Source organism: Aegilops tauschii, chromosome 1, assembly GCF_002575655.3.
Source record: "Aegilops tauschii subsp. strangulata cultivar AL8/78 chromosome 1, Aet v6.0, whole genome shotgun sequence".
NCBI lineage: Eukaryota > Viridiplantae > Streptophyta > Magnoliopsida > Poales > Poaceae > Aegilops > Aegilops tauschii.
The window spans coordinates 7,420,546-7,434,268 of NC_053035.3; the positions used below are offsets into that span (position 1 = coordinate 7,420,546).

The 13,723-nt window shown below is 50.3% G+C and overlaps 1 protein-coding gene across 1 annotated transcript; it reads right to left on the bottom strand.

Moving 5' to 3' along the window:
• Positions 1–907: 907 nt before the first annotated feature.
• LOC120968732 (putative F-box protein At2g16220) lies at positions 908–3,973 on the bottom strand. Its single transcript, XM_040395699.2, has 3 exons — positions 3,817–3,973; positions 2,437–3,741; positions 908–1,201 (listed from the first exon to the last, which is right to left on the bottom strand). The coding sequence occupies exon 2, from the start codon at positions 3,727–3,729 to the stop codon at positions 2,485–2,487; it is 1,245 nt and encodes a 414-aa protein (XP_040251633.1). The 5' UTR covers positions 3,730–3,741; positions 3,817–3,973; the 3' UTR covers positions 908–1,201; positions 2,437–2,484.
• Positions 3,974–13,723: the final 9,750 nt, after the last annotated feature.

Sequence of the window (13,723 nt, forward strand, 5' to 3'; positions counted from 1 at the left end):
GCTGCAGTGGTAAGACGACCCTTCCTTCCTCCCTTCTCTGAGAGCCATGTAGTTTGCTTCGGGGGTGCTCCGAGCCATGTAGTTTGGAGGTGGTTTTACTTCAATGAGACAAATACAGCTGGAACATAGGAAGCATATGCCATCTTTTTTCTTTTGTTTGTGCTGTAACAAAAATATATCTCTTGTCAAGTACCAATTCTTTCGTCTCCTGTTATTATGCACCTATTATATTAACTTTGCACTGGATGTTATCTTTACAGCAGGATCATGATGATTGAATGCCTAATATTGGAAAACAATTCATTCTTGTTGTACATCTCTATGTGCTGCTTCCTCTCTAGCTGTAGCTGTTGTGCTCGGCTTATTCTTTCATTGTGTATGGTCCAGATTATATATATAGTCGAGAAGCTTGACAACAACGTTAGCATGGAGCTCTGTGGTTCTACTCGGGCCACGACACGCTTGAGACAAGACGAGATGGTTGGCTGCTCGCCCATCTTCTCCTCACGCCGGATCTGGAGCAGGATCACATCCAAATATCTCGGCCCCAACTAGCTCGACGACTACGAGGAGGAGAGTAAGTTCCTAGACCCCCTCCATGGCTAGTTCTCTAATCTTAACCCTAATAGCCAGAATTTTGTTCTTTGGCCAAGAGAACTGAACAGATGTTTGAGTCTGAGCCGTCTCTTTTTTCTTCTTGTCTCCAAAAGACAATCCCAGCCTTGCTATACATTTCTTCTTGTTAATGGTGAAGAATTACCCCCCCCCCCCCCCCCCCCCCCCCCCCCCCCCCCCCCCCCGCGCATGCCGGAGCTTTCACCCCCAATTTCATTTCATTGAAACGAAACTGGTAAAAACAAGTGCCAGCCCACAAGAATGCATGCATCAGTCCAGAACAACAAAGAAATAGGTCACCGAGGCAAGCGCCCATAGCACGGCGCTCACCAGCTCAAAGATGAGATAGCCAGACTCCAAGAAAAATCACAAATAAATGGTATTATGAAACATGACCTAACAAGCTACGATAAGATAAAGGCAACGACAATCTATCAAACATATGTCATGCAGCAGCATCACACTCCAATCCTGTTGCCAGCCATAGGTCTATAGGAGCCCATCCCCTGCTCACATGGAAGAAGTCCACAACTGTCTCTTAGCGAGCTGAGACGCCACAGTTTGACATACAGTGTCCTTGTTCTCTCTGCAAATTAGACCAATATAACAACCAATTAGCAGTTTGATAGACAATCACACTAGGATCACGCTAGGTAAACACGTAAGTGAGCATAAAGATTTCTAAGATCCCAATTATTAGTAACATTTTTAAGGATTCTAAAAATAACATTGGCACAGCAGATAGGCCCGTACTGCTGTAAACTATTTGCACCAGCACATTTAGGTAACCCATAATTGAACCTAGCTAAATCCAATTTGTTATCATAGAAATCCTGAAAGAGAACTAAAAGATCACCCCTTAATAAGTCCCACCAAGTGCTGATAAAACTCTGTTGCTAGCAGTGTTCTGGTCCATGGGCTTTATTATGTTTCATACTGTAAACAGACACTCTAATTTCTTCTAGAGTAAAATTTCTATCCAACAACTCTTTGTCTAAATCATTTAAAACAGATTGCATATCAATATCCAAGGTAATATTCTTTAGACATTCAGAAGGACCAAACAAATTCTTATGAAAGGAAGTGGCATATATATATAATAAAAGGTCTTTATCCCCCTGCACCAGATTCTCATTACTTCCTAAACAAAGGATTTCCTTTTTCTTTCTACTGGTAGCCTTAGGCATATAATAAGAAGTGAGAGCATCCCCTTCTAACAATTCATTAATGGTGAATATGTGGTCGAAATTATCATGAATAAATTATGCTATTTTTACTGTCCTTTTTGAATGGAGATCAGTTTTCCCAATACAGGTCAGCTTCAACCTGTCAAACCCCCTGTGCAAAATTCTTATGAATATTTCTTCTGAAAGTTTAAAGTGATATGATAAATTTTGGCTCGCAAAAAGGACTATCCCAGCACCTTTTATACCACTATACTTGAAGAACAGCCCTACACGGTAACCGTTAGTTTATCACCTGAAGAATAAGTGAAACAAACCAAATGCACATATGCACCGAAGCAAGAAAACTTCTCAGCAAAGTTTGCATTATGCACTTATTTCATGACCTTGTCTGCTGCATAAGACCGAATTCATCTACGAAACAAGACTGAATTCGTAAGCATCAGCAAACATATAATAACTAAAAAGGAACAAAACAAAGTTCACAAGTAGCACTCACTAATACTAGGATTCAGTACAACCGCAATCACGACATGCAATGGCCAAGAAAGCTGGATAACAGTAGTATAATTTAGCCCCACGGAACAAAGTGAGTAACACAATTCAAGAAGATTAAGAAGTGCAGGTGTACACATACATGATTATTCCATTGACAAGAGTAAGCCCAAGCACAAAGCGAACTGAATTAGTGCCCATCTGCATCTGGTAGTGGCTCCGATGAGAAGAGAGGAACATAAGGCAGATACGGCGCTACACTGCTTTTCTCGAGATGGAGAACACAAGAGAGTTGGCGACGCCGCATGTCCCACGACACCAATGAAGCCTTTTCGCCCTCCCAAATACCCTTGCTGACAAAGAAGAAGGTGTCGTGATTGGGATGGAACCCAACCAGCCGGTAGTCCACCTCATTTAGGTTCAGCACCTTATCGATTCTGAAACTATGCTTCAGGGCCCATTGCTGTTTATCATAATCCTCAAGGCACCAGATAGCTACCTCTTCAGCCATGTTGAGTGAACCCTCATCGTCGTCAACACCGACAGTGAGAGGAGCTGGAGATATAGCAGCATAGTGCAGGCACCCCTGTGACCACCCAACTATACCATAATCCCGGCCGCGTGGCACGGAGATTGTCTTCCACTCCTTGCCCTCCATGTCCAAGGCCACCAACACAGTCTGGTCTTCCCAATTGTTGCTGTCTGCAGCCACAAGCAGGTTGCCCACAACGTGCAGCATACCTCCAACCAGGACACTTTGACCTACCATTACAACATCCTCAACCAATCCAGTATCACTCTGGCACCAGGCCCCGGTTCTGGACGAGTAGATGCTCACTCCTGTGATGCTCAAGTTGTCGGTGCGCTCGAAATCAAAAACGTGGAAATGGGATGGGACTGCTGGGTCGAAAGCCAGATGGAACTGCTGGTAATAGCGGCATGTGTTTGGCCGCGGGCGAGGGGGCAGCTCCGTCCACCTCTGGGTGGCGGGATTGCAGACGATGAAACGGACGGTTCCCTCCTCCGGTTCGTAGGAGCAGAGGAGGAGGCCATTGCAGGCGCGCACCAGCCCGAAGTCCCTGTACTCCGTATGTGGCAGGAACGTGAGTGAAGGGTCGAGATCAAGACCGTCGGCCTCGGCCGAGAGGCCGGCCAGGTGGTAGCGATAGCCGCCGGCACCGGTAATGTTGGTGTAGAGGACGCCGGCGAGGGTCTGGGGCAGCTTCTTGCGGTGGGCGGGGTGGGCGATGAGGTCGCGCCAGGGCTTAGAGACGCACTTGAAACGGCAGACGGACCTGAAGGGGAGCCGGGACAGGATCTCTACGATGAGGTCGTCGGTGAGTCGACTGGCCGCCGCCGCCGCCTCCTCCTCCGCAAGAGAGTTGTCCGGCCTCAACAACTCCTTCCCAGATATCTCCTCCTCCTCCATGGCCATGGGGCGGCGGAACTGCAAATCGAGCGAGACAATCACCAAACTGGGTGAGCTCCGGCGAAGAGGAAGAACTCGGGCGAGGAGGGCTACCTGCAGGGCGTTGCTGGTGTCGGGGTGGGCGACGGGATAGGGCGTCGGGGGAGAGGTGCGGCGGGGATGATGGGCGGCCGGCCGGCCGGCGACGGGGTGCGGTGCAGCCGGGTTTGGCGGCGCTAGGGTTACAGCGCGACTGAACAAGTACGTTTTGCAGTGGCAATCAGCCGTAATTTCGCCCAGCCTTAGCACGCGTGGGCCGCGCGGCCCAGTAGCTCTAGTTCGATCGCCCACCAGTGGCTTCGCTCGTTTCTCATGTCTTTCCACTCGTGTTTTTGCTCTTGCTGCTCTACTGGTTCAGCAAAAAAATAAACAGCTACAAACTTCTTAAAAATTATAAAAAATGGTGGAATAATATATATATATATATATATATATATATATATATATATGAAAAATGTTCATGCATTTGAAAAATGTTTGAGAATTTTAAAATGCTCACGGTAATTCTTAGTTGCCTTTTTTTGTAAAAAATTTGTGATCATCTTAAATTGCGAACCAGTAAGCCTAAAAATAAATTGTTTGATGTCAAACAATAAAATGTTACTGTATATTTTTTATAAGTTAAGCACGGAGTGAGTTGGTGAGGGGAGTTCGATGATGGCCCACATATATACAAAAGTGGTTCGAGATATTTTTATTTTCCTGCCAACAAATCCATTTGGATGCATCCCTTTCTTTATTTTTTTTGGACGTGCAAGACTAACCGTTGAGAACCCTCCGTTTTTTCAAATGTATTCTGAATTTGGACTGTTCAATTGTGAAATTTGGCTGTAATTTCTTTCTAAATTTTCTTGATAGAGGGAAGTATAGTAGTTATAACTTGTAAGAAAGCACCGCCGGACAGGAGTGCAATATTACCAATTTTGTGTAACATATAATTTACATACTATCAGATTAATTGCTGGTAAAAACTTGAATTTTGAACAGTGAAAATATGCTCTAAATTTTGAAAGGGAAAGAGGTCTAACTTGGACTCTTTCCCAGTCGAATTTCCCTTTTAGGTGTTATCTACTCGACCGGGGCCACTTTGGTTGGTCGGGGTGGTGGCGCAGTAGCGGTGGTTCGGCCCTCCTTCACCGGATTCTTGGGTCGCTCAAAGTTGTGGTTGGAGGCGCGTCTGGCGGGTGGAGCACGGCAGCTCGACGCTCTTTGTCTTGGCTGGCCATAGTGGCAGCCTGGCAGGGGCGCTACAGGGAGTTGGCAGGGGGTGCCTCGGGGTCTTGTTGTTGCCCGGGGTGGCGATGGTGATCTGGCCCCTGTTCGAGAAATGGTATGGTGGCTGTGGCATGGCCGGGTGCCGCCGATGGCTCCCCCTGCCCTGCTCTAACCGGTTGTGCTCCATACTTACCAAAAGGGCTCACTTTCCAGGTTGAAGGGGTGGGGCGGTCTTGGATTCCAGGGCGGCGACTCTGGTGGTGGGAGCATGGTGCTCGTGGGTGGAGCCCATGGTTCAGGTGCTGCATGGTGGCCATGGTGGTGTGGGTGGCGTGGTGGCCCGGGTGCAACGATTAGTGGCGGTGGTCCGGTGTCCATTCATGTACCGGGGCCGGTAAGTTCGCTGGGTTGAAAACCTGTTCTGTCTTCGGACAGGCAGGCGGCGGCGATTTCGTCCTCTTCTTGAAGGCATCACCGCGGTCCTCACCGCCCGTCATGTTGCTCTAGGGGGAACCCTGACCCTCGGACCTGGCAGCGGCGGCGCTCTAGTGTCGTAACCTTGTTGAAGGTGCCACCTTGAAGTCCACGGTTTGTCGTATGCGGTTTAATTTCTTTGTCGTGGTTTCACGGTTGAGGACCCCAGTAGCCCTTGAACTGGTGGGGGTGGTGTAGCTGCGATCAGCGTCTATATATCCAACCTTACGGTGTATGCGTGTGATGGGGTGGCGTGTGTTTGTTTCGAGTTGTTGGTGATGGATATTTCTCTATATATAAAGCGGGGCGAAAGCCTTTTTCGGTATGTTATTTACGGGAAGCATATATAATCGCTTTTTAGACTGTTAGAATTACGGACGACATGCTCAGATGAATTGTACATTACGCAAACACATGAACCCCATCGGCAATTCCCCTTCCCCCTCGAGTCGCCCCCGCGCAGCAACCGGGGGGAACCCTAGCTCGCCGCCGCCGGTCCCCCGCCTCCCGCCCCCCTCTCCCGCCGTCGCCATGGGGGTCAGCCGGGCAAAGCCCAACCGGATCCGGCGGCGGCCGGGCCTGTTTGGTTCCCTCGCGAGTGGAGGCCGGCGCGGCGGGGCTTCTTCTGGCCGGGGTGCGGCGCGGACGCCTGGCAGCGCGGCGTGGCGGCAGGCGGGTGCTGGTGGGCGCCGGCGTGCTTGCCTCACTTCTGGCGGCGTGGGTGGTGTTGGTGGAGCGTGCGGGGGCAGCTCTGGCGGCGGGGGCTTGGGTCAGATCTGCCGGGCGGTCATCTCTCGCGACTAGGGCCGCGGCGGCGCGGGTTGCCTTCTGCTACCGCGTCCTGGCGTGGTAGGGACTCCGACGAGGTGGGGCTGGCTCGTGGGCGCTCGATCTGTCCGGATTCGGGTGGCTACCAGCGCCTTGGGATGGTGCACTCGCCGGCGTGGAGTCTGCGGCGGCTTTGGCGGTGGTCGGTGACGTACGGCGGCGGGGTGCGGGTGGTGGTGGCTCCTCCCTTCTCCTGGGTTCGGGCCAATGGCGCTGGCTTTCGCGCCGAGAGGGCCAGGACTTGGGGCTCGTTCTCGGGCGGACCAGTTCGAGGCCCGATACGAGTCAGTGCTTCCGCTCCAGGTAGGCGATGGTGGGCGCGGTCCGGGGAGTGCTCGTTGGTGGTGGTCGGACTTGCGGTGCGTCGATTCGCAGATCGATGTCAGTGGCCATGGACATGGCGTCGTGTGAACTCGCCTGGCCAGGGGCTGGTTTGCCGTCGGCCGTCGGTAGTCTTGGAGTCGTGCCCCCCCCCCCCCCCCCCGTCCACCTGGTACTGGCTGGGGACGCAGGTGTGGGTGCCTCCTAGTGTGGAGGCGCCTGCCCAGACACTGGGACTAATGCCGGGCTAGGAGCTGATGGACTGTCGTCGCTCTTCCTACTGTGGTTGTGTGCGTTGTGACAGTGGGCGGTGCACGTCATCTCGCGACAGGGACGCTGGGGCGGCGGCCACGGATGGTGGGCCGCATGGTTGATGTCCGGCGGGCATCATTGTGGCGGTGGTGGCTCCTCTCTCGGGTTGTGTGGACAACGGGAGGGGTGGCAATGGGTAGCTCGGACGTGCCCTTCCTCTGGTGGTGTGGCGTCATGATCTGGATCTGGGGTGCTGGCTTCACCGCGCTCCTCTTGGCGGCCCCTTGGGGGCATGGGTGAGTTGCCGGGCGAAAGCTCCGTGCCATGGTGCTAACGACGGCGACACCCGTGGGTGCCCTCCTCTTCTTGAAGACGTCGTTGTGGTTCTTCTCATCGTGTCCGGGCTCTGGGTGAGGACCTTTGTCCGTTTGGACTCGGCAGCGGTGACGCTCTATGCCGCCTTCCCTCTTGGGGGCGTTGTCGTGGAGCTTAGGTGTGCTAGGTTATAGCGTGGGGGTGTTTAGTACTTCTGGTGCTTGTAGATGGTAGCATAGTCGCGTGCGCCTGTGTTTGCCGGATATCTTAGGATCGGCTTTGTAAGAGGGCTACCTCACCATCTTGTATCGTTCGGCCGTGTACCTCTGTGGTTGGTGCTGTATAGATAAAGCGGGGCGAAAGCCTGTTTCGAGATGGAAACATTGCCTTCACTCTGAAAGTAGTCACGCAAACACATGCACAACATAGTCGACCTGCAAACACTTTGCAACATGCTACTATAACTAGGATACAATGACTCCATGCCTGGTGCCTACACGCTACCAGGCATATATGTATGTTAGCAAGAAGACTTGCGAAGACTCCTAAAACAGTGTAATAATAGTACTTCCTAGTTGGCAGAACAAGGCAGTAGCATATATGATGTGAGTCACAGACAGTGTGTTACTCAACTCAAATGTTGTTCCTCCCGATGCATGCACTTCTTCCTTCCCATTGCCACTTGTGGTGCTTGCATCTTACAGCTTATAGTGTAGTTGTAGCAGAGCGGTATGCGAGACGTCCACGCAACAGCCTCAAATTCTCCACGGGGTAGTGTACCACCACATTCCAGGAGAATGTCCCGCATCCTGATCCTAGGGACTTGTGCTCTGGAATCTGACTGATGATACTTGCGAATCAAGAAATATCAGCGAAATGGGCCTCCAAGGCCCTTGTGCTCTCCTTCCCACGGTGGGCACATCGTTCCCGGTGGGACTCATACTCCGCCGGAGTGGTGATGGGGAAGGGGAGATTTGAAGGCTCTCGAGACCGCGATGATCTAGCCCCGGAGATTCGAGCGCCCGATGCACCGGTGATATGGAGTTGCGACGGACAGATCCTGCCGTCGGCCGGGCGCTGTCCTCCCGAGAGCGGGGGAGTGCAATGTGGACGACCATTGCCTCCTCCAACCCGCATGGGATGACACCCCAGTCGACGGATCTAGACTGGTCGAAGTCAGATCCGCTGCCCGCCATGCCAAAGAAGGCCGAACGAGAGGTTGGGTGATAGAGTGGAGTGGAGTGCTTAGGGTGTGGTCCAGTGAGCGGATTCGAAGGAATATATGTGGGCTCGGGTGGGCCAGCGTGGGCCAGGTCCGACCTGGCGGACGTGCCCAGGCAGCCCATATCCGCCCCACATTAGGGCTGGATATGAGGGGTGCAATCAGCCCGGGCGTTTGAGGTGCCAGTCTGGTCGGATTTTATGACCGATGAGTGACCGGGCTATCCGCCGCGTTTGAGGTGGGTTCGTGACGCCTGACTGTAGATGCTCTAACTAATCCCATCCTTAAGGCATCTTCAACGGCAACCCGCAAAAAACTCCCGTATCCGTCCGCGGACAAGGAGGCACTAGCCCGCGGACATGGATTCGGGAGGTCGACATCCAACGCTAGCCGCATACATTTCAAACTCTTTTTTAACAAACCAGATGAATTCATGCAAACATGGCCAGATTTCATACAAACATGACGGATTTCACACAAACGGGACGAAAACGGTTACATTTTGGATATATTTTCAACTAAATAGTTAAAACTATGCGCATGTATGGTCGCGTGGAGCTCCACTCCCACGAACAGATACACTACACTAGTCTATGGCTGCCGTGACTGATCCCTTTGTCTTCCCCATGTCCGGCAGCCCGCTAACCGGATTGTCGGGAGCCCCAGAGGCATGTTCTTCCCCTCTATCTTCCCTATGTCCGACTACGCCGCTCATCAGAGCGGCAAAGAGGGTGCTTCAGCCAAAGGGGAAGGATGCTTCTGTGGAGCTTAGGCGGGTGTCCAGGATGGTCTGAGATAAAGGAGAACCCCAATTGGGTAACCGGCGGTGCCCTTCCTGATACCCAAGGGATGGCGGCCTCCCGTGTTCTACTTCTCCTCGATGATGGCGGCAGGCACTGATACGTCTCCAACGTATCTACTTTTCCAAACACTTTTGCCCTTGTTTTGGGCTCTAACTTGCATGATTTGAATGGAACTAACCCGGACTGACGCTGTTTTCAGCAGAATTGCCATGGTGTTATTTTTGTGCAGAAATAAAAGTTCTTGGAATGACCTGAAACTTCACGGAGATTTTTTTGGAATAAATAAAAAATTCTGGCGAAAGAACCAGCATCAGGGGGCCCACACCCTGTCCACCCCCTAGGGCTCGCCCTCTGCCTCGTGGGCCCCCTGAGATTCCACCGACCTCAACTCCAACTCCATATATTCACGTTCGGGGAGAAAAAAATCAGAGAGAAGGATTCATCGCGTTTTACGATACGGAGCCGCCGCCAAGCCCTAATCTCTCTCGGGAGGGCTAATCTGGAGTCCGTTCGGGGCTCCGGAGAGGGGAATCCGTCGCCGTCGTCATCATCAACCATCCTCCATCACCAATTTCATGATGCTCACTGCCGTGCGTGAGTAATTCCATCGTAGGCTTGCTGGACGGTGATGGGTTGGATGAGATTTCTCATGTAATCGAGTTAGTTTTGTTAGGGTTTGATCCCTAGTATCCATTATGTTCTGAGATTGATGTTGCTATGACTTTGCTATACTTAATGCTTGTCACTAGGATCCGAGTGCCATGAATTCAGATCTGAACCTATTATGTTTTCATGAATATATGTGAGTTCTTGATCCTATCTTGCAAGTCAATAGGCACCTACTATGTGTTATGATCCGGCAACCCCGAAGTGACAATAATCAGTCCCGGTCCCGGTGATGACCGTAGTTTGAGGAGTTCATGTATTCACTAAGTGTTAATGCTTTGGTCCGGTACTCTATTAAAAGGAGGCCTTAATGTCCCTTAGTTTCCAATAGGACCCCGCTGCCTCGGGAGGGTAGGACAAAAGATGTCATGCAAGTTCTTTTTCATAAGCACGTATGACTATATTCGGAATACATGCCTACATTACATTGATGAACTAGAGCTAGTTCTGTGTCACCCTATGTTATAACTGTTGCATAAGGAATCGCATCCGACATAATTATCCATCATTGATCCATTGCCTATGAGCTTTTCACATATTGATCTTTGCTTAGCTACTTTTCTGTTGCCACTGTTACGATTACTACAAAACTGCTACTGTTACTTTTGCCACCGTTACCGTTACTTCCATACTACTTTGCTACTAAATACTTTGCTGCAGATATTAAGCCTTTCAGCTGTGGTTGAATTGACAAATCGGCTGCTAATTCTTGAGAATATTCTTTGGCTCCCCTTGTATCGAATCAATAAATTTGGGTTGAATACTCTACCCTCGAAAACTGTTGCGATCCCCTATACTTGTGGGTTATCAGGCACGGACGTGCTGGCCACTACCTCGTCCACGTCCGCGCAGCCGGCTTCTTTCTCTGCGTGCATGACGCGGCTACGCGCGCATCGACGACGGATGGCGCGGTCACAGGTGATGAGGTCGCCTACTACAGGCAGGGTCAAGGATTTGTCATCTAGGACCCACCTAGCGCCCCACACCATCATAAATAGGTCTCTGGACCATAGGAACATTTAGATGCGTATAACACAAAGTCCACTCAGACACATCCCATTACAAAAAAATACACTTCCGTGATGATACGTGTTTGTCACAGTAGGTTGCGTTTTTTGTCATGCATGTACATCCATGACAAATTTATGACAGAATCAAGATAGTCATACCTGTGCTGTCGTAGAAGTGTTCCATGACATTACCAAAATTATCATCACGGAAGTGTCCACTTCCATGACGATAAATCGCGCGTCACAGAAGTGCTTTCGTCAAGGGTGACCGACACGTGGCATCCACCGTAACGGAACACCGTTAAGCTATCGGGTCGGGTTTTGGATCCGATAACCCGTTAACAGCCCCGACCAATGGGGATTTTCCACGTGTAAAATCATCACATCCTATATGGGGCAAACTAGATACAACCCATTGGAGTTGTTTTATGTTAAGATGCTGGTTGATGATATGCCATATTTTATCAACAAGCTAACATACAAACTGTTGAAGATGCCCTTATTCACACTCGCTTTTCTTCTCTCTCCTCTTCATTCACCTCTAACTAAGCAAAAATATAATATTTTGGTCCTTATAACTTGCTTATGTCATCCTATTATACTTGCTATGGACTGTGGACACGGAAACCTAACATGGATGCAAGAGAAGCAATGAATCGGGCTAGAATTGTTGCTCGATGTAAGAGAAACCGTGCGTTGCTCGATGGTTACCGTGGGAAACAAATGGCACGAGACGATCGAACGTGATACACGCGCATGAGCTGTAGCACTAGGAGAATAAAGACAGCAGACAACTTGAAGCGCCGCATGAATCCATAGCTATCATGACACATCTGCAATCCAGCGATTCACATGCCAAGCAATAATGAGTGCTGGCCCATGCAATTAGTCACTAGCTGTATGATATGCCAGCCACATGTCTTTGACTTTTTAGGAGCCGCATGCGTGTTTTTTTTGGAGTATTTGCCGGCCAAAATAATATATAAGTGCGGCGTTTTGGTGTCCAGACTCATCTGCATCTGGTCGAAGAAAATCAAAACAAATACTAGAAAAATTCAAAGAATTCTAATATTTTTGTGTGGTAGATAAATTGATGCTTGAGGTTCGCCTCAATTTTCAACTCATTTAGATGTCTGAGCAGCTCTCAGCAAAAAAAAAAAAAACAAATTGGGTCAGAATAGTGCGTGAACATTACATTTTTTTACGACACCGAATTTGTCTTTTTTGCCGAGAGTTATTCAGATGTCCAAATGAGTTGAATGCTGACCTCACGCATTAATTTATCTACCACACACAAGAAAATTGGTATTTTTTTAAAATTTTCTAATATTTGTGTTGATTTTTTTCGTCAGCATGGGTGCAACTGAGCCTGGACTCAGAAGTGGACTATCGATATCAATACCCATAGCGTTGTATCTTAAATTCTTAAAATCTCCTGTTGAGTATCATGATTATTTAGCAAATACTCCCTCTCCATAATGTAGTGCATATATAGATTTTTTGAAAAGTTAAACTTCACAAACTTTGATCAAGTTTGTGAAGAAAAATATTATATGTAGAATGTCAAGTAGTCCAGATTGGTGAATTTGTAGGATTTACATTTAGTGCCATGCCGTGAGAAGTCCACGGATGGCATGAAGTCACCACGAGACCAGACAATGCCACCAGCCTGTGCACGTCGATCAATCTGCGTCCAACTCTGAGACTCCACTGCTCCACGCCGCCGAGACCCATCGTCTTCAATGAATTCGATGTAACACCGCTCCACTTGTTGGCCTCTCCACTGAACCACTACTCCAAGACGATGCCCCCGGGAGAGAGAACGGCACAGAAGTCTCCATCATCATCCGATGTGGGAAACTCAGATCTAGGGTTTCCTCCAGAACAACTACCACCCGGAGGAAGAGGGGCATGCCAACTGCAACTGCCGACGCACCCAAGCAGTGCCCATTGCCACAAAGCTCTCACGACGATGCCTTCAAGAAGGACACGACGGCAAGAGCGTCGTCGCTTCACCCGAGAGAACGCGAGGTGGTAAAAGGTAGGACGGACCCGAACAACGTTTCCAGGAAGAAAAACAACACCCTCGAGGGTGTCGTCACCGTCGCGGCCAGCAGTCGCCGACCTAGGAATTATCCCAATTAGGATCCCCACCTCCCGCTCCGTCCGAACACGGTAACCGGCTAGCAGCACGACCATGTCTGATAGGACGGAGTGCACTCAGTATTGGTTGAAGGAAGGAGCAGTTCGGCGCTGTTGGGTTCACGGTGGCAAGGGACACCCCATCTCGAGGGTGTCATCACTGGCGGCGGCGGAGGGGAGGGAGGGGAAGGAGTGGTGGACCGGCGGCTGGGTTTGGTGCCACTCGGTCGCCCGTGCGGGGGGCAACAAAGGGGAGGGGAGGCGGTGGCTGGGAAGGGAGGGGGGTGACGGAGGCGGCGGCTGGAAGGGGAGGCATTGGCGTCTGGGTGGTGAGACGGTTGTGGCTCGTGACTAGTGACCTAGTCCTCCATTTTTTTTTTCTTAGAGAGAATACTAGAGGAGTGTGCCTAGCTCAACTGGTTGGGAAGTCCTGCCTACCTCCCATCTGTTTGCCATTCTGAACTTTACCGGAGTATGTTGTGAGGTATCGTCATGCTTCACGTGCCTTTATCTGCTGAGACCACCGACTCTGTGCTGATCATATTGGAATGTATCAGGCATCAGCATTCATTTTCTTCGTGGTCCCTAAGCTATCAAACCAACCACGACATTCACATGCCATTGAAGGCTTGATAAGGTTGGTGCTCCGGACTTCAAAGACGTGGCTGGACCGGACTGATTGATTAAAGAAGAATTGGAGGCTCTCCTCGATC

What these genes read in the sequence shown, in the direction of transcription:
- LOC120968732 (XM_040395699.2), bottom strand. Translation starts at nt 3,729, where the DNA reads ATGGCCATGGAGGAGGAGGAGATATCTGGGAAGGAGTTGTTGAGGCCG.